This window comes from Amia ocellicauda, chromosome 4 (genome assembly GCF_036373705.1).
Source record: "Amia ocellicauda isolate fAmiCal2 chromosome 4, fAmiCal2.hap1, whole genome shotgun sequence".
Lineage (NCBI taxonomy): Eukaryota > Metazoa > Chordata > Actinopteri > Amiiformes > Amiidae > Amia > Amia ocellicauda.
Window position 1 is genome coordinate 40,146,716 of NC_089853.1, and position 19,842 is coordinate 40,166,557.

At 44.1% G+C, this 19,842-nt stretch overlaps 1 protein-coding gene and 1 long non-coding RNA gene across 3 annotated transcripts; one reads left to right on the forward strand and one right to left on the reverse strand.

Moving 5' to 3' along the window:
* Positions 1-11,278: 11,278 nt before the first annotated feature.
* LOC136748896 (uncharacterized) lies at positions 11,279-19,525 on the reverse strand. Its single transcript, XR_010816653.1, has 4 exons — positions 19,414-19,525; positions 18,412-18,561; positions 11,755-11,869; positions 11,279-11,347 (listed from the first exon to the last, which is right to left on the reverse strand). It is a non-coding gene; the product is annotated as an uncharacterized LOC136748896 (long non-coding RNA).
* LOC136748447 (neurensin-1) lies at positions 13,718-16,589 on the forward strand. Of its 2 annotated transcripts, none has more exons than XM_066702179.1 (3): positions 13,718-13,997; positions 15,373-15,592; positions 15,853-16,589. In XM_066702179.1, the coding sequence occupies exons 2-3, from the start codon at positions 15,401-15,403 to the stop codon at positions 16,273-16,275; spliced, it is 615 nt and encodes a 204-aa protein (XP_066558276.1). In that variant the 5' UTR covers positions 13,718-13,997; positions 15,373-15,400; the 3' UTR covers positions 16,276-16,589. The 2 variants fall into 2 exon arrangements, with proteins under 2 accessions (XP_066558276.1, XP_066558277.1); XM_066702180.1 differs by lacking the exon at positions 13,718-13,997 and adding an exon at positions 14,016-15,224.
* Positions 19,526-19,842: the final 317 nt, after the last annotated feature.

Sequence of the window (19,842 nt, forward strand, 5' to 3'; positions counted from 1 at the left end):
GACTATTAGTGAAGAGCGAGCCAGCAGTGGAGTAGGTCTGGGGGGCTCTATGGAGTTGTGTGGGAGGTGTTTGTGGGGGGGGTTGTTTAGAGAACAGACCCCAGTGTTCCGTGCCAGTGTTCTGTTTGTTTGTCCCTGGCAGTCAGCTGTCCGTCATGCTGTTTTGGCGCAGAAAGAAAAGAAAAGCAAGCCTCCCCGGTCCACTGATGAAGGGAAAGCTTGGCCAAACCAGTCCTCCATAGCAGCTGCACCCAAGCAGCGGGAAGCCCGACGGCAATCTGTTACAAACCCTGCCTCAAATCCCAGCACAGCACACAGCGGGGCCCAGAATAGGTTTGAGCACAAAACCCATTAGTTATTAATGTCTGTGTGCCTAAGTGTCTGTATGCCTGTCTGCCGGTGCTGCGAGAAGCCATGATGCAAATATCCATTTGCATTTGTATAGCAATTTCTAAAAAACTTTCAACATTATCAATTCCTGTATTGGCAAATTCAGTTAATCTAAACAGTAGAAACATCACAAGCCTTAAAAAAAAAAAGTGACATTCGATTTGATTCATATAGTAAATAATCAGATACATCTGATTAAGAAAACAGAATCTAAATGTAACCATAAGACCATTCTGACCAAGGTTTGGGAAATGACTCAAAATACTGCTCTTAAAACAACAATGTGTAACTGTTAGACCATCTACCTTCTTCTGTATCCCTATTTACAATTGACAAGTGAAAGATTTTATATTTCAATTATTTATCATACAGGAATAATAATTAACCCCTGTAAGATAATCGGAGTTTTTATTCTGCACTGTGAAACTCCGCATAAATGTCAACCAACAGCATTATTACAAGATGCATTTTATAAAGTAATCCTTTACACCGATGTGCTTTTGATACATGGTCACCTGCTCTTTCATACAAGCAGGCTTTAGGGAAATTAAGGAAATCGATTTCATGTTACATAAACAAAGTGGAAAAACACTGTGTTGCTGGCCTACACAGAGGCTGACACCGAAATGCAGACACCCACAGAAATGAGATGCAGTTGCGCTGTGGGCAGATGACAACACACAGAGGTGGGGTGGGGGAGGGGTGGAGACGTTAGCGAGGAGGGGGGGTTGGAGATCCTCCACCGATCGCTGCAGCTACTGAAATTACTGTTTCAGGAGATATTAGATGGCAAGGCCTTGGTCAAAGCCACGGAGATGAAGGTGATGGCGGGGGGAGAGAAAATCGATAAGGGGTCAATAATCGCGGGTCACATTCCACTGAAATACACCTATGGCTATTTTTGAACAGCTTTAAAAGGGGTCTGTTTTTGTCAGCGAATTGCTCCAGCTATTAGACTCAAGTGGGAGTATCTCCAGTGAGATGGAAGAGCGCATAACAGCTGAGACTGGGCCTCCTTCTGGGGCTGTTAGTCCTTCTAGAGACGGAGCCTTGAACTCAGCCTTAGAGCTGCAAGCTGCACCCCCCCCGGGTATTTATCGAGCCAAAACAAGACACACAGACTCATACCATCTTCCTTTAAACAATGTTCTAAAAATATGCTGCTAAGGTCATTGGAGGTCAGACCTCAGACGTTTGGTGTATATTAAACGGGAAGTATTTATTTATATATTTTGTTAGTTTGTTTTTAGATATGTGTACTTAGGTTATTCTGGGCTTGACTTTGCCCACTTTAGTTAGAAATGTGTGTATATATATAACACACACGCACACATACGGGTGACAAATTAAAGGAAAAAACTGAATGAGTGGAGTAACATAGCAAATGCAGATGCCTCCAAACAGGTGTACTGCATGATACAATTAAGCAATTAACGTCCTATCATGCTCTGTGGCATGTATAAGAATGCTGAGCAGGCCCAGATGACCTCGATTTTGGATCAAGATGGCAAGAGGAAAGGATCTAAGTGACTTTAAAGAGGGGTCATATTGGGGCATGAATGGCAGGAGCTTCAGTCACAAAGACGCTCAACTGGCTTGTGTTCTCGACAAGTGGGCGAGTGCATGTGTGGCGACATGTGGCGACTGCTTGACCCCTACAGTGAGGGGGTCCCGTGGCTCTGTTATGCTGTGGGGGGCATTTTCCTGGCATGGTTTGGGTCCACTTGTCCCCTTAGAGGGAAGGGTCACTGCAGTTATTCTGAGTGATCACCTTTAACCTATGGTGACACATTTCTCTCCTGATGGGAGTGGTCTCTTCCAGGATGACAATGCCCCCATCCACAGGGCACGAGGGGTCACTGAAGGGTTTGATGAGTATGAAAATTATGTGACTCATATGCTATGGCCTTCGCAGTCACCAGATCTCAGCCCAATTGAACACCTATGGGAGATTTTGGAGTGACGTGTTGGACATCATCAAAACACCAAATGAGGGAATATCTTTTGGAAGAATGGTGTTCATCCCTCCAGTAGAGTCCAGAGACTCGTAGAATCTGTGCCAAGAGCATTGAAGCTGTTCTGGCGGCTCGTGGAGCCCAACACCTTATTGAGACACTTTATGTTGGTTTTTCCTTTAATTTGTCACCTGTCTGTATATATACTGTATATATTGCAATACAAAAATATGTATTGCAATAATTACATATATCTAGCATCTCTCCTCTGCATGGGGAGCCCCCTTTGAGCCCACCAGTGACCACTCCAGCTCCCTGTACCTCAGCCTGACCCCAGACTGACTTATTTGTGAACCGGGCAATCTGTGCATCTGTGCCCAGGAGCGCCCGGCTGCCACACTGTGCTGTCTGGCCTTGACTGCCCCGTGTGCTTGGCAGACCCAGAAAGGAGCTTCCCAAGCTTGCCGAGTGCCCACGGTGAGTCTGGTCGAAACCACAGCTCTCTACCAAGAACATCAGAAACACTCTGAACACAGCAGTCCGAGTTTCTGGGCGGAAACAATAGCTGTTTTAAAGCGTGCTCATAAAGGTCAAATACTAATACCAAGACATAAAAGTTAAAATCCAGAAAACAGCACAGATGAAAAATGTGCAAATGGCAGTGATTGGAGAGTAGCAGTCTTTCTGTTATATATAAACTAATGTTTATATATGTCAGTTTAACTGCAGTGCAACTAAACCTCCTTCAGCTGTAATCTGCAAAGTAATCCATTTTCACAGTCACACTTCACGCTGCTTCATAAATATGCACTCTTACTTTTGCCTGAAACTATTGCTTCTGCAGCTGGTGCGTGCGATCTCAAATGTAGTACACGCAGTCTAGACCATTCAAAAGTTGGTATCTGTTTCTCTTTACTTCTTAAGACAAGGGCACCCCCTAAAGCTCAAAATGGATATTACAACCTCCTGATGGAAGGGACGGCAGTGAGGGAGCCCAGCAGAAAGGATAAGTGCTGTGGTATGGTCTTGGCTGCCAGAACCTTGACCTTGACCCTGAGCCTGCTCTTAACCCTAATTAAACCCAATCCTAACTCTTAACCCCCAAATCCAAAAATGTATCTCCCAAAGTGTTAGTGCTAAAACCTTAGTCCCTGACACTAAATTCTCACCCTCAACCCTGAACCATAAATCCTACACCCTACTTTCTAAACCTTAAACCCAACCCCCAAATTCTAAACACTAAACCTCAACCCTTAAACCCTAACCCTTACCCCAAATACCTTAACACTAATGTGGAAGAACAATCATCTTCAATCAGGTTGGAACGTTAGTTGCAATGCCTTTAATACACGCAGCGTGGAGAGGAACAGTGAATCAAGAAGATCCCAAAGTCGCTCTGCCTTCATTTTAACAGTCACAGAAATCAAAGAGCTGGTTACAATCACAAAGTTATTACTATGTTATCTTAAAAGATAGCTAAGCAGAATATATATCATTATAGGACAGAGTTCACAGATCAACACATGGATTAGGGAGCAGGCACTTAAATCATACTGTTTGACATTGCCTCCAAGATTCTCATCGTAAATAACAAACCAAAATCAAGCTTCCTTCTGGCCTGACCTTCTAGCTTGACCTTATCTTTCTTAAGTATACAAGAGAGAAAAACAGGTATTAGAAAATAATTTCTAACTTTCCTTCCACACTAAACTCTAAATCCTAACTCCAAACCCTAAATTGTAACCCCTAAATCCCAATCCCTCAACCTAGGACCCCAAACCCCAACCCCACATCCAAATCCTAAACCCCATCCTTCTGCCCTCCGCTTCAAGCCTAACCCTATAGTTTAACCTTAAACCCCATACCCCAACCTAAATTACAGTACATTACAGTACAGTACAGGTTATATTAAATCCTCAACTATATGTGTTTTAACCTCCATCATAACCCTAAACTCTAATTTGAATCTTACTTTTAAAAGCTAACCCCATCTCAGTCCTGCATTTGGATCACAACGGCATAACTCCATCAAATCCCCCGATAGTACACGATTTCTAGCATATATCCTAGTCTCAACTTCAATGTGGGATGTTACAGTGTGCCTAAAAAACCAGCTGACCCGAAAGAGCAAGAGCCTATTGGGCAGTTTGTCAATTAAGTTCTTAAACCTCAAGTTTTAACCCCATCTCCAGGCCTAACTCTTGGGACCCGGTCAGGACAAACTGCAGGTGATTAAATCTGCCAAAGTGGTGAGAGATGTCTCCTTAGAAGACCCTGCCAAAGAACTGGGCTGTGTCCCATTTCTGCCTTCGTGCCCACCTCAGTCTCATATTCCCATCCTTGTATCATCAGAAAATATATTTTTCCAGACTTGAAACAGATCTTTGCATTCGCTAATCGAGGTTCCCAGTTATGTGATATTATGTGACCTTCAGACCAGATATTCTCTCTCTTTTTCTTTTTGTGGTAATTTCTGTCAAAAGCATTGGGATAACAGGTCTGTCTGAATGGGTCCTGAATATTAACAGCATTACTCCCGGTTCTAAATAGAGTCCATCACCACCCCACCCCCCCATGTATCGCAACACGGTGGATGCGTTCGGTTATTAATAATACATTTCCATATATTTTATCTCTCGGCCTCACAAAGGCCGAGACAAAGGCGCTCGTCTGTTGATTCTAGACAGGCCAGCCTCACTGCGTGCTCGGCATGCATCTCTGAGAAACGCACTCGCAGGTGATAGAATGTTTTTTTCCGAGCGACTCTATTGGCTCGGCTCAGTCCCCTCGGAAACTGTGCATGTCACATTTTTTAAACCTGTTTCAAAACCCATAATTTACAGTGAAATCTGTTATTAATGAGCCCGTCTGCTTTATAACTGGGGTGGTGGCGTTGTATTGCATGTCTTTGAATGACTTAAATGTAGTCGGTTGTATTACATGTTAGGATAGGAATGCAATTTTATTGCACCCTGTCCTTGTGTGCCTTTTATATGTTGTGCGTATGCTGTTAAGTGTGGTGCACTGGGAATACAATTTTCATGCTTTTAGTGTGACTAATAAACTACTCTACTCTCTACTCACACCTTGCAAAGCTGAAGGGTGAAAAGGAGATCTACAGCCTGCATTGCAAGCTTATGTTTTCCTGCATCAATATTGTAACGAAACCTGTCCTACTGAGGTTGTGTCCTAACTGGATTTGACAGAGCAGCATGTAGCTGCTCGGGACGGTCCGGTCAGAAAACCCTGGAAGCTGGAGGTAGTTATGTAAAAGGGGAGAGTGAAATGCCAGGAGGAAATATCAAAGTGTTTTTAATAAACAATTAAATAAAAGCTGGGTACACAATGTGCAATTTAGGCAACAGAATATAAATCAAAGTATCGCAAAACAATCCATAAAAAGTAAATATCCATTAAATAGTTTAATTTCTCTGTCAAATCAGCCCTCATACATACAACCACTTATGATCTAACCGCAAATAACCTTCATAAGAATACTAAAATAAACATAAATAAAAATAAAGTGAAAAACAACAATATAAATACAAATAAACCACAATAAACATGCCACTATAGAAAACCACAATTCCATCACAGCAATTCCAACTATAAAAACCAATGCAAATTCTTCAATATCAACCTAGGATTCACAATAAACCAAAGATAGGTTAATTGCCATTTTAGATAAGTTAATTGGAATATAATAGGGATCCAGCACTGTTCAATCAATCACTTGGCCCTATTACAGATTTAAAAACGTACTGCTGTTAAAATCAGTCTAATTCAAAAGTTCATGAGTTAGTTAAAAACTGCTCTTATTATGGACAAGGACTAGCATAAAACCATATTAAAACAATGAAAGCATTCAATCAATGTAAACACACAGATTTAAAATTGAGCCAGAGAACTTCCCTTAACTTGTGCTAAATGATGGGAGGGGGGGGAGCTGTCCAACACATGGCACAGAGTTTAGTCTAAAACAGGCAGCCCCATATTCTCTGCAAGCAGACCAACCCCAAAAAGTGCTAGCAGTAGAAAAGTCTCTCCCATGTATCTTCTGAGCACGGCTTATATCCCCATCTGCTCCTGATATGACATCCCGTGACTGGTCACAATGCTCAGTCCAATTAAGGTTAATAAGAGCCAATTAAATCAGTGACTGAGCCGACTGGCTCATCACAATATTTACAAAACACAGAGGGGTGGAGAGACGCCTGTCCAGCACGGTTGATTGATGTCACCATAAAAATATGAAACTGCGTCAGAAAGCAAACATGAAGCTATAGACTGAGGACTGCTGAAGTGAACTCACACACACACTTAATAACACCACTTTTGTAGAAGAATGGCGGTGTTTTTAGCAAAGGACCTATGGGATCCTTCAGTTACTCCCCATCTAAGACAGAAGTATCAGTTTATCCTTTGGAAGAGTGATAAGACAGCAATTCTGGGATATCCGTTGGAGGATCAAGGAGTTCAACGGCATTAATAATTGAAACAATAAAACGGGGAAGGAGTGGGAGAGGGGAAGGTGACCTGAACCGAGTCTCTGCAACTGATTTAATGAGTGTTTGGCTTGATGAGATTAAATGAACCACGCAGAAGTTCCAGAGAGCCACAATCGGCATCACAAGTGGCTGTAATTTATGTCCCCCTGTATGAAGTCTGTGGATAAGGCTGGAGCCATCTATATGATACCATCTCCAATTAGGCCACTGTTTAGTTCATTAACAGCACTGGTCTGACCTTTACTGGTGCTCCGTCTACCACACACAGCTATATTTATCATGCCCGAGTCAGATTGCTCAGCTTTTATTACAAGAAGCCCTTGAGTCACTATCAGGGACATGTTTCCTCACATGCACCTCGTACTGCTTCTGCACAAACACAGAAAAGTCATTTTCAGGAGCTGGTCATAGCAATGGTATGTCCCTCTCATTTCTTCATTGACTACTTTTCTCTCTGCAGCAGGAGATATTTTAAATGCACTATATATATATATATATATATATATATATATATATATATATATATATATATATACACATATACACACTCACCTAAAGGATTATTAGGAACACCTGTTCAATTTCTCATTAATGCAATTATCTAACCAACCAATCACATGGCAGTTGCTTCAATGCATTTAGGGGTGTGGTCCTGGTCAAGACAATCTCCTGAACTCCAAACTGAATGTCTGAATGGGAAAGAAAGGTGATTTAAGCAATTCTGAGCGTGGCATGGTTGTTGGTGCCAGACGGGCCGGTCTGAGTATTTCACAATCTGCTCAGTTACTGGGATTTTCACGCACAGCCATTTCTAGGGTTTACAAAGAATGGTGTGAAAAGGGAAAAACATCCAGTATGCGGCAGTCCTGTGGGCGAAAATGCCTTGTTGATGCTAGAGGTCAGAGGAGAATGGGCCGACTGATTCAAGCTGATAGAAGAGCAACTTTGACTGAAATAACCACTCGTTACAACCGAGGTATGCAGCAAAGCATTTGTGAAGCCACAACACGTACAACCTTGAGGCGGATGGGCTACAACAGCAGAAGACCCCACCGGGTACCACTCATCTCCACTACAAATAGGAAAAAGAGGCTACAATTTGCACAAGCTCACCAAAATTGGACAGTTGAAGACTGGAAAAATGTTGCCTGGTCTGATGAGTCTCGATTTCTGTTGAGACATTCAGATGGTAGAGTCAGAATTTGGCGTAAACAGAATGAGAACATGGATCCATCATGCCTTGTTACCACTGTGCAGGCTGGTGGTGGTGGTGTAATGGTGTGGGGGATGTTTTCTTGGCACACTTTAGGCCCCTTAGTGCCAATTGGGCATCGTTTAAATGCCACGGCCTACCTGAGCATTGTTTCTGACCATGTCCATCCCTTTATGACCACCATGTACCCATCCTCTGATGGCTACTTCCAGCAGGATAATGCACCATGTCACAAAGGTCGAATCATTTCAAATTGGTTTCTTGAACATGACAATGAGTTCACTGTACTAAACTGGCCCCCACAGTCACCAGATCTCAACCCAATAGAGCATCTTTGGGATGTGGTGGAACGGGAGCTTCGTGCCCTGGATGTGCATCCCACAAATCTCCATCAACTGCAAGATGCTATCCTATCAATATGGGCCAACATTTCTAAAGAATGCTTTCAGCACCTTGTTGAATCAATGCCACGTAGAATTAAGGCAGTTCTGAAGGCGAAAGGGGGTCAAACACAGTATTAGTATGGCATTCCTAATAATCCTTTAAGTGAGTGTATATATATATATATATATATATATATATATATATATATATATATATATATATATATATATAGCTAAATAGATGGAGAGGGTGACAAATGCTTCTATTCCCTTTTCTCCAAGCTTTTAAATCCACTTTGCAATGTCTTTGTCACCAGAGTATTTGCAGTTGATTGCAGGCGCTACAGAGAGCGTCACTAATGACACAGGGCGATGCTTACACAAGGCATGAGTCACACCAACACAAAGGTCATGGTGCTGGATAAGCAGGTGTGCATCACTGTGATTTGCAGCTCCCAGCTTTACGGGGCGTAACATTTTAATCATATAGAGAATGTAAAGGTTAGGGAAGCAAGTTCAGGCATTGCAACACAGCTAATAGGGTTTGCGTGATCTTATTGTTCGGAATGGACCGCTCCAGTTAAAAGCTTCTGTGAGTTCACTGAACCCCGATCACTGGCAATCTGCATTACACGCAGCCATGGCTACAGAGATTACATCAAGGGAAGAAGGAGAATTTTCAATGGTAAGATTACACCACAGATTACATGTTGTCAACAGAGAAGGTTTCATCAGAGGAAAGGGCTTTTGCCAATCACTACATCTTGCTCTAGAGTGTAATAACAAATAAAAAAAGTTAGACTATGGAAAAAAAAAAAAATATATATATATATATATATATATATATATATAAAGCAAATGCAGAGCAATTTATTTGCCTCAAGGGAGAAATGTCTGATATTTCCATCAGAGCTAATTAAAAAAAAATGATCTCCACCATCAGATGAATCCCATTCGCATAAAGATTATTTGTTTGATTCTTCATTCAAAGGATGTTCTCCCGTGTTTATCACACCATAAAGATCAGTCATAAAATGTATAATTGCCTCTGAATTAATGGAAACTGGGACGGGATGTGTCCTGTATTGATCTACTGACAGACTCGTGCAGCCAGGATCATTCACATATAAATGATTCCGGACATCGCTTAACTTTCTTATGTTGTTAAATAAAAAATAAAAAAATAAAAGTTTCTTGTACAGGCTTTGAAAGGTTCCTACATGCAAATCACATGTAAATTTATTTAAACATTTGGAAAAACTCTGCATTTGGATTTTGAATAACTGGACAGATCTTTGGGGCATTTCAGTTTCAGGGCAAGGCATTTAAATGCGAAGATAATGCAAAGATATATCAGTGTTCTCCTACATGTTCAGATGGATGTAACTACAGAATCTCACACTCAGAACAAAGTACCGAAGCGACACACTACTTGTCCTGTATCTTGTGCCTGAGAGGCCCTTCGCCATAGGACTGCTCAGTCTCAAAGCTCTTCTGTTAACTAACATCCACAACCAGACTATACAACCCACCACAGGTCTGAGCTTAACTTCCTTTACAGAATCAAGGGCTGCATTTGTGGTACAAGAACACCAGCCATGTCTTGAAACACCAACAAAACCGGCATATGAAATATTGGGTTTGTAACCTTCCATCAGCTGCTAGCGGGGGACTAGTGTCTGAAGTCCTGAAACTGAGATGATATTTCCTGCTTCTATTTGTAACATGTAACTACAGCTGAAATGAAATTCTAAGGTTTGACAGCAATGCGCCCAGAGGCCTCCTCTCCTTTCTTATGTTCTTAACAGGGTCACTAAGAAAATTAATACAGGAGAGTTTTTAGGGCTAAGGACAATACACGAAACTGAAATACTGATGTCCTGTGGGTTTTCAATGACAAATAAGAAGGTCCATACCCCAAGCCTGGCTGGCCGACTGAAGTGTAAATGTTGCGCACCAACCTGTACCCGTGCTCGGCTGTGGTAGTTTTGTCGTTTCTTTTCACATACCCTGGGAACAAAGTGTCCCACTTGTGGGGTGTAGCTGTGGGCTTTGCTCAGTTGTGGCACAGCGGGTACTTTTAGCCATGTGTTTGTGAGTCACAGCAGAGCCGTCTCAGTGCAGTGCTGATTCACGGCTATTAGAGAGGAGAGTGGGCCGCATGCCACTGCAGGTCAGGTCTGTCTCAGTCAGATTTTCCTGGCGCTTGTGGTTTTCGAAGCAGCATCACATCATCTTATTGACTCTGGGGTGATCTCCCTCACTGATAGAAATATATATTTAGGTAACACTTAATTAACTCACAAATTAAGTTGATCACGTGACCCCTAACCCTGTTGTACATGTGTTTAACATCAGAACTCAGATTAAGTGCATGATGTATTCATGAGTTAATCCTGTGGTATTCATACATTTGTTCAAGAGGAATAATCACCATATTTATATATATATATGGCAGTTACCGTCTCCCTCCCCGTTTATCTGTATCTATAGCGTTGACCCAGACGACTGGGGTTGTTCCCATAAATAGGGCTTATATACTGTGTGTGTGAAGGACGTAGAGTAACCTGAGCCCCCTGGCTCTACAGACGGGCTTAACAATAACATCACCTGGCCTGTCTCTTCCGTCCTTACGGAGGTTGCTAGGAGAAGAGTGAGAGGGCAAGCGGAATTGAATGGGCTGTGAGTCACATTTCATTAGAGAAGCCAAATCCTCCGCCGCAAAGAGCGAATACACTGACTTACGCACACATGCACGCAAACACAAACGCATACACACACGCACACACTCATCAATGTTCACCCAGAAAACTCTTCACATTGCAACTGACCTCAGCAAAGGGTTTTCTGCTGCTTCTTCTACTGGTTCTGCTTGCTCTGCACCGGTTCCCTCCATCACTGCAACCAGCCAATCAGAGTGTGTAATCAGAATAAGAACAGCCCCAGGAGGAGACTGACAACCTGTAGTACAGACAGGTCTCGCTCACCATGGACCCGAGTGGCATGTGCAGCGGAGTTTGCATGCAGCCTAGCACACCAGCAGATTGACACAAGGAGTTTATTTGGGTAGGGAAAGACTAGGCCCTTGTAGCTTATTTTAGATCGCTTTGGATGTTTCAGGATATGCAGTGCAAGTGCTCATTTGTTCTTCAAGCGAATTTGTGATCAATCACACTTTACACAAGCACCTTCAGACCCAGATGCCTCCTGTCAGAAAGTTTATACTGACTGAGAGTGCACTGCCTAGATGGGGTATTCAGAGGTGGGTGCTGTGGAGGGCTTGGGAGTCAAATGAGTTTCAAAACCTGATGGGTCTCCAGTGTAGCCGAGCCAGGCGCCAAGTCTTGTGGTTGTTCCATTCACTCCACTTGGATCTGCTGCAAACGGGAGCTATGGAAGCCAGGCCAAATCTCCTGGCTGCTGCAAGACGGAAAGAACACGAGAAACACTGAGTTTAATGAAGATTTTGTGGGGAGAGATAGAGAGAGAGAGGAATATATAAATAAATAAATGTATTCCCTCGCTTTGTGATAGTTATCAGTGAGTCACACTGCAAGTTTCAGAACTCCAATCAGCATCTGCATTGCAAACAGTAAAAGGTTCATTACAAATTGCTCAACTAATTAACTTCCAGTTGGGCTGCTCAGACCTCTCTTTTGTTCAGCGCTAACAATCTTACCCTTTTGCCAACGCAGATATCATATCAAGAGAGTGCGGTGATTGAACATTTTAAACACTTTCTCGTTGCATGGAAGGGGTCCTTCAGTAGATTTGCCACGAAACACCAGCTCAAGATGATCACTATTTGCCTGCATAGAATAGTACGCTCATAACAGAGCAATGCAATAAGCAAGACGACTCACCGAACCCGTCACGAACATGGATAAGAGTTTCCCCAAGGTCATTGTGATGAATAGGCCTGTCACTGATTGTGTTATTTTTTCTCCTGCAGTGCGTATTAATTTAATTTCCCTGTGTGTACGGCATTCAGCTGCACTAAGATTGCACAGCGACACATTAACTGCATGATCTCTGACGTAGATTTATTACTTATTTTTTCGTACCGCTGAGAACAGGCCGTCTAAACGTGCCTTGTTAATAAACTGCTTTAATTAGCCTGGTGGTAAACTTGTCCCTTGGTTACAACTGTAGCACAAGTGTTTGCATTTGGCCATAAACGATGAGGCTTTATGATGCTGCTGTAGAGAAACATATGTACCCATTATTGCATTATATAGAATAGCGTACATAAAGTCAAACATCCCCATTTATTTCCCAAACGAAAAGACTGCTGGTGGGTAATGAAGCCCCTAACTGTACACTGAAGGAGCCCAAGCAGGCAAAGACGTGTGTAGGTGTGCAGGACACAGAGACCCATGCGTGGTCCATCAGTCACTATGGCAACGTATCAGACGATAAGGAAGCAGAGCGCTTAGTCATACGGGGGGGGCGTGTTGCCAGAGTGATTCTTGGGAAATGTTTTCTCAGACGTCTTCCCGCTGTTCCATATCAGCTCTTGTTTTGTCTGCTTGCGCAGTGGCGTCTGCAGACTGGAGCTCAGAACCAAGCTCCCTTTCAGACTGACAGTCCAGATGGGCTGGACTATATGCTGACACCTGACCCGACAGATCACACGGAGCACCGGTATTGGACACGAGCTGCCAGGTGCAGTGCAACAGGAACCAAAGCCAACAGGACCTTAGACTGATTGATTGACTGAAAAATGAATTCTTAATTGGCGAGTCTGGCTTGTGTGTCTGTCACCCGAAGCTCAATGACACAGCTCCCCTCATGGGAAGACATTAAGAGGTATTCATCTTTCCAGTTTTCTTGGAAGCACATTCCTCTTCCACAAGACTTCTAGCTCTAAACCCACACCGGTTTTCCTTCTGGGCCGTACAAATTACGAGCCCAGAACAGTGCTTTCCCCTCAGGGCCATGTCAATGTGATTCTGCCCCATGGTTTCTGGAACTAAAGGGGATTTTGGATTGGACACCACTAAGGTAATCTTAGGAAGTGACATCATTTGGGATGCCCATTATAGATCCAGTAGAGGCTTTGACTCTATAACAAACTCTGTCCATCCTGTCTCTTCAACGCAAGTTAAGGCACCAACGTCCATCTGAGGGTGTCATCTTCTAACTGCCTGGCTGTGGCAGGCTGTGCATGGTCACGGGTTTCAGAGTGGCAGGCCAGTCCCTATGATGGGTGATTATTTCATGCAGATGTTTCAGCATGTTTATGAGAGTGCTGCTGCTGCTGCTGCTTGTGAGAAGAGTCTCTCTCTCTCTCTCTCTCTCTCTCTCTCTCTCTCTCTCTCTCTGTGTCAGTCTCGCCTGCGCTCAGTCTCCAGCCTGAACTCACAAGTGGCACCAGCTTGCTGCTGAGCAGACTGTAGCTCTCCGCCTGCATCTTCATATTTCTGCCTCTCCATCTCTGGACACGCAGACTCGCTGCCACGCAGTCACACTCATGCTGCAGCCACCCTGAATCGCACCAGCAGGAACAAACAGAGAGGGAGTCAACCCTGCGTAAACCCCACGGCAGGTAAGCCTCTCTTTCTTCACTCAGCCTCTCTTTTTCATAAGCAACCCAGCTCCATTGTTTAACAGCAGTCTGTCTTTCCTTTCAGAGGAGTACTTGTCTGGGTCCCAAAGCCAAAGACTCTGCCGGTCTCTTCTCTGCCAAACACAACACAATGTTAGCCACGTATGCCGAGGAGAGATGTTTAAGTGGGAACGACGAGAGGGCGGATCTGCCAGTCGTTTAATTAACGGGATCGTTCCTAATGATCCCTTCATGTGTTCTCAGAGCAATGCTGTAGACCTCCTGCTGTCATAGACTAATTGAAGTGCTTCCTGCATTCTGAATCCTGCTCAAAACAACCGATTCCATTAAAAAATAGCGTGCAACATTAGCACATTGCAAGGGATCTTCAGCTTTGAAGGCATATCCAGTCTTTTCTTCTTATTATTTTTTATTTATACTCGCTGAAAAAAACTGAGACATGAGACAAGTAGCTGCTCTAATGATTGAGGGGGGGAAATAGTGCTGTGTGAATCTGGATCCCAGGTTTCGGAAAGGAAGCAGTAATTACTTCAGCCCGAAATTATTATCTTTGGCACTCAGAGAGCTGGGGGGCATACAATTTGGCAGGATCAACCACAGGGTATGATAAACTGAGTCCAGAGCTGAGTCCAAACCTGCAAGGAATCATACACGATCCGTGAATCCTACCTCTGTGGGAAGACGAGCACAAAGCCTGGTGAAGTTTTGTTTCTAAAGCAATGCAGAATCACCTCATAGCCTGTCCTATTTGGGTATTTCATTACTGTGACTCCTGCTGTGCTCAGATAGGAGTTGGTTTAGTCTCGTGGCAACTGCGGGCGACTTTGCATGACTCATCCAGTCGGCGCTGAGCTGGCTGCTCCCAATCTCTGCATCATGTTTGCTATCTCTTCCTCTACGAGAGGGTACAATGCTGCTATGGGGGCCTTATCCCGTGTCACCAGCGATCAGACCAATTGAATGGCCACCGGGGCCCACGGGCGCAGGACTGATGACATTTGGCGGCCAGCTCTGCTCACACGCGCGACCAGATGAACGCAATCACCCACTGAAGGTCACCGCAGGGATCTCCATGGCGACCAGGCGGGCTGGGAAGATGTTTTTTACACAAACATTAAGCTTTAGGTATGGTAGCTGGTAGCTGTGACTGTCCCGAGACGAAACCCATGGTGGTCGATTATCCGTGCGGTGTCTGCGGCACGAGAGGTGAAGGTTAACAGTCACTTTGGATGAGGGCTCTCTTTTTCTTCGGTTTATGTTGATGATGTTGTTGATTTGTAAAATTTAAAAAAATTGTTCCATGGGTCACTTCATGTCTCGTCTCCCTGTCCCTCCTCCCTGACTGTGGCTGCAGGCGAGTGTGTGTGCAGGGGTCGGGGCCCATGGCCGGCTGTCCAGAGCTGCCCTGCTGCCCTCATTGCTCCGGTAGTTCAGGGGCCCAGACTTTCGGGGTGCGCTCCTACCTGCACCTCTTCTATGAGGACTGCACCTTCTCAGCACCCCAAGACCAGGCGGAGCTGCAGCCAAAGAGGGCACCCGTCTCTAGGACCTCCTGGCCCTCGTTGCTCTGGAAGGTACACAGCGGCTGGGGGCGGCTCCTGTTTTCCCTGCATGCACTTCTAATTTAGGAAACCAAGACTGTAAGCATGCAAACCTTGCAAAATAAAGCTCTGGGCAGCAATGTAGACATGTTATAAACGTGTGCTTCCTCCACAGGGCGGTGCTTGTAGTAACAACAGAAATCGGCGCAGCTGCTTTGGGGGGCGGAACTGCTCTATCCTATTGTCCCGGCTCTGAACCACAGGGCTGAGATAACTGCTGTCTGTGTCCACAGGCCTGCCTCACCACCGGAGTGCTGCTGGCAGTGACGGGGGGGCTGGCCCTGGCCATGGGCGTCCTGGTGCCACCCAGGATCGAGGGCTTCGGAGAGGGAGAGCTGCTAGTGGTGGATGAACGCGCGATCCGGCACAACCGTGCTCTGGCTGCCTGCCGCATGGCGGGGGGGCTGCTGCTGGCCCTGGGGGGCACACCTCTCCTGGCCTGCGTCCTGGCGCTGCCCGTGTGCCGGGTGATGGAGAGGATCAGGGACAACAGCTTCTCCTCCTCCTCCTCCCCCTGCTGCTGCACCCCCGACAGCAGGCCCATCTGCAGGCGTGTGCCGAACACCAGGTTCACTCCCTGCGTGTCGCCCATCCACACCGCGCTGCCCATCGCACTGTCACCCAAACTCTCCATCCAGCCCAGAGCGAGGCCTTGAGCCCGAGCCCCTGGTAGAGGACTCACCCGCACATCGCTGGAGACCCCAGGGCGAGGGGGGGCGGGTTCCTGTCTTCCCTGGATACTGTAAACTGGAGTCTCTGCCGCATCCAGGGTTGCCGCCGGGAATCCATCCGTTTCATCCGTCACCAGTGACACACCCTGTAGCTGGAGGGCTGTTGAACTCTTTCACGATCAGTATTGTCTTTGTGAGATCCGCGTCACCGTGTCTGTCCCTCTCTGTCTCCCGCTGCGATCAGGCCTTTCACTTCAGCTTGTTGCCTTATTTTAAATAAAGACGGTATGTGCCCTGAAGACTGCGCCACCGTGTCTCTGTTTATAAAGCTTCCCTACCCATAACCACTGAGAAGAGCAGCAGCAGCAGCAAAACACTTCCGAAATGACCTGGAGATGTGTGTGTGGAAATAAATCAAAATCAAAACAGTTTAACAATGGACATCTGCAGCCATTTAAGACTAGTCATGTATTAAGTAATAGTAATTATAATCACCATAATAACAGCAATGCACGTTTACAACATACCAATGTTTATTCTACGTGATCATGAATACTATCCTGTAATGTAATTTAAAACAGGAGAATGAGTGTCACAGAGCAGAGGGCAGGAGGCTTACCAGGAGCCCCGCGATTCAATTTGAAAAGACCTCCCTTATCTGAAGATTGGTAGCTGCTGCGCCAGGAGAGTTTCAGTGGCGCTTGTGTCATTATGTGAAATGGAATCATATTTAATTAGATTTCAGTCTGGGGGGGGGGGGGGGGGGGGCGTTGTGCTTATCTTGCAGTTCTGAGATCCTTTTATAAGGACAGAACAAAAAAGAAAATAAAAAACATCCTGTCTCTGTAATTAGAGTCTCTCTATGTCTGATCCTAACGCATGCGAACAGGACTCCCCCTCCCACACAGAAGAGAGAGGATGGATATTTTCAGCCCTGTTAAAACACATCAGGGCATGCATGGGTCAAATGCAAACTAATGAGATCAAAACAAAAGCAAGGATACACAGACACACACAAACACACACATTTAGTCACATGACGGGCCACCGATCCATCTGTGAATCGCGGAGGTGAAAAGCAATTAAGCAATTTTGAAAACTAATCCTGTCAGCGCAACAGCAAACAAAAGCTGTATGTGCAGCAGTACGTGCCAGGTGCCTGACGTGAGCTCTTTATTCCCGCTGCCGGTTATTGAAAACCTTTTTCTCGTCCAGGGCCACCCACGCCTCAGTGACATGCGGGCCAATTCCACTGCCGGTTTAAGCTTTAATGAACCCAGAGATCAGCAGTCTGCTCCGCCGTCTCCTACTTTAAAAACATTGTACATTATTAAAGACATCACTTCGGGTCGAGAGCTCTCCACTAAATGAGCGCTTGACAGGGACTTAGAGCCTTGCACAAGCTAAAACATTTAATGCAACTAAATGCAACATGAGAGCTCCGAATATATTCCGAGGTCATAGATAATTCAATTTAAAGATGTTTTGTGTGTAATTAGAGCAATGCACTAGTTCCCATATTATTGAGTTACTATATATGCTATAATCCAATGCAGATTTGCAGGGAGAAATTCCTTATTCCTCTTTTACTGAGCCAGTAGAGGATGTAAGTTACTATGTCAGGTCTGATATATATAATCATTTCTGCTTTACGAATGCATCTGCATGTCAATGCAAGTGTACATACTCGGCCAATGAGGATCTAACACACGTATACAGCTCTGGAAAAAATTAAGAAACCACTCCAAGTTCAGAAATCAATGTTAAGTGGTTTCTTATTTTTTTCCAGCGCTGTAAGTCTATAAATATATTTCTTATCAATGGCTTCCTTAGGAACACTGTTAGCTCAGTACAGCCAAACAAAAAACAACAGAACGAAATTGAGAAACTGGTCGAGACACTCCCCGATGAGAAGAGAAATCAGAAGTCCAGCAGGGCGACAGGGAGTCCCTCGACAAATTTCTGAGCCAAAAGAGAGCACTGCCCCATTTGGGAACATATTACTTTGGACATTCGGCCAATGAGGAAGTGATTATACCCTGCCATTGTTCAGAAACATCTAGACCCCCCACACATTCAAATAAATACATCATATGGAACAATCACCACCAGTTATATTACCTAATAATATTTAATCTCCAGCTGGCCGTCTGCAGTTGGGGGACGTTGACCACTTGGTGGCAGCATGAAGCAAGTTTAAAGCCGCAGCCAGTAGGCAGATGATGCTTTCAGGATTCATGCATTCTTCACATAGCTTCATGACAGGAGAGTCTTAGAAGAGGAAGAAAAACAAAAGCCATTGGGCTAATATGAATAGTGCAATTCGTTTTATACAGATTGATACATTTAAATATCTTTTCTTCACGGCTCAGTCAGAAATTCATAGCCACTGGGGCAAACATGAATACTTCCAAATAAGTGTAATTGTTTTCTGTAAATAATGAATTTAAAAATGTATTATAACACCTTATTTATAATTTTGCTAATCTATACTATCAACATGTGCACATGTGTTTTTAGATTATTATTACTGTGGTTATGTTTCAGTTTGGAAAACTTTTAGTACGCTAAGGTACATCAAGTTACAAATATTGATAATGAATTTAGCTTCCAAAGGGATCTTAAAACAACTAGTCAAAACACGATTTAAAGAATAAAATCACAAGCATTTCATTTACACCCGTATTTGCTTATTTGTGTGGCTTGCTGCTTATGCACGGCCTAAATGAAGGAGACCCTATTTAATACGTACGCATTGAGTTTTATGTTGTTCCCGTATCAATGTTTTGTTGTTGATATTCTCCAGATACACATTAATGACACAAAACAGACCTAAGCAAAACATAATAAACACCTAATCTCACCCAACCACACGCGTGTTTTATTACACACGAAAGGCACTTTTGTTTAAATTATTTTGACATAAGCCAGAGCTCACAGAAAAATGACTGAAAGCAGACGGTAAATCGCTGGGCCAACTTTTAGACCCGGTGATGGTTTTCAATACACAGGACGAGAAATAAAAACAATACCGCGGTATCAATTAGTTAATGAGACTGTTCGCAGAGAAAAGCAATATATAGGCAGTACTACCTAATACACCACGTAACATTTTATACATACCAGGAACCGTTCAAGCCGCTTGTGTGGTTGGGTTTCTGGTTAATCGTTGTCGGCTGAATTGGCCCTGGTTTAATACTCACTAAAATCACTCGTACACCTACTTTCAGCCATCTTGTTCTGTACTCAGTGTGTACAAACTGTAAAAATCGCCCGTTAATTGGCGGGTAATGATTGTGTTTCCGCCGGGAGGCTCTCAGCCAATCAGAGTAGCCCCCTGGCGGAAATCAATTTGCACAATCCTGATTGGTCGACTGCAACTTTCGGACACATGTTGGCAACATCAGTGCTTTTCATACACAAGATAAAATTGACTCACAACTATAAATAGCTTATATAATTTAAATTTCAGAAGGTATGGGGTACTATATCAGCAATGATAATGACAAAACAACATTGTTTTATGAATGCACACATTCTTAAACCTTTGAC

Coding starts and splice junctions, on each gene's coding strand:
- LOC136748447 (XM_066702179.1), top strand. CDS start 15,401: ATGGCCGGCTGTCCAGAGCTGCCCTGCTGCCCTCATTGCTCCGGTAGT. Junction 15,593..15,852: donor GGCCCTCGTTGCTCTGGAAG/GTACACAGCGGC, acceptor CTGTGTCCACAG/GCCTGCCTCACCACCGGAGT.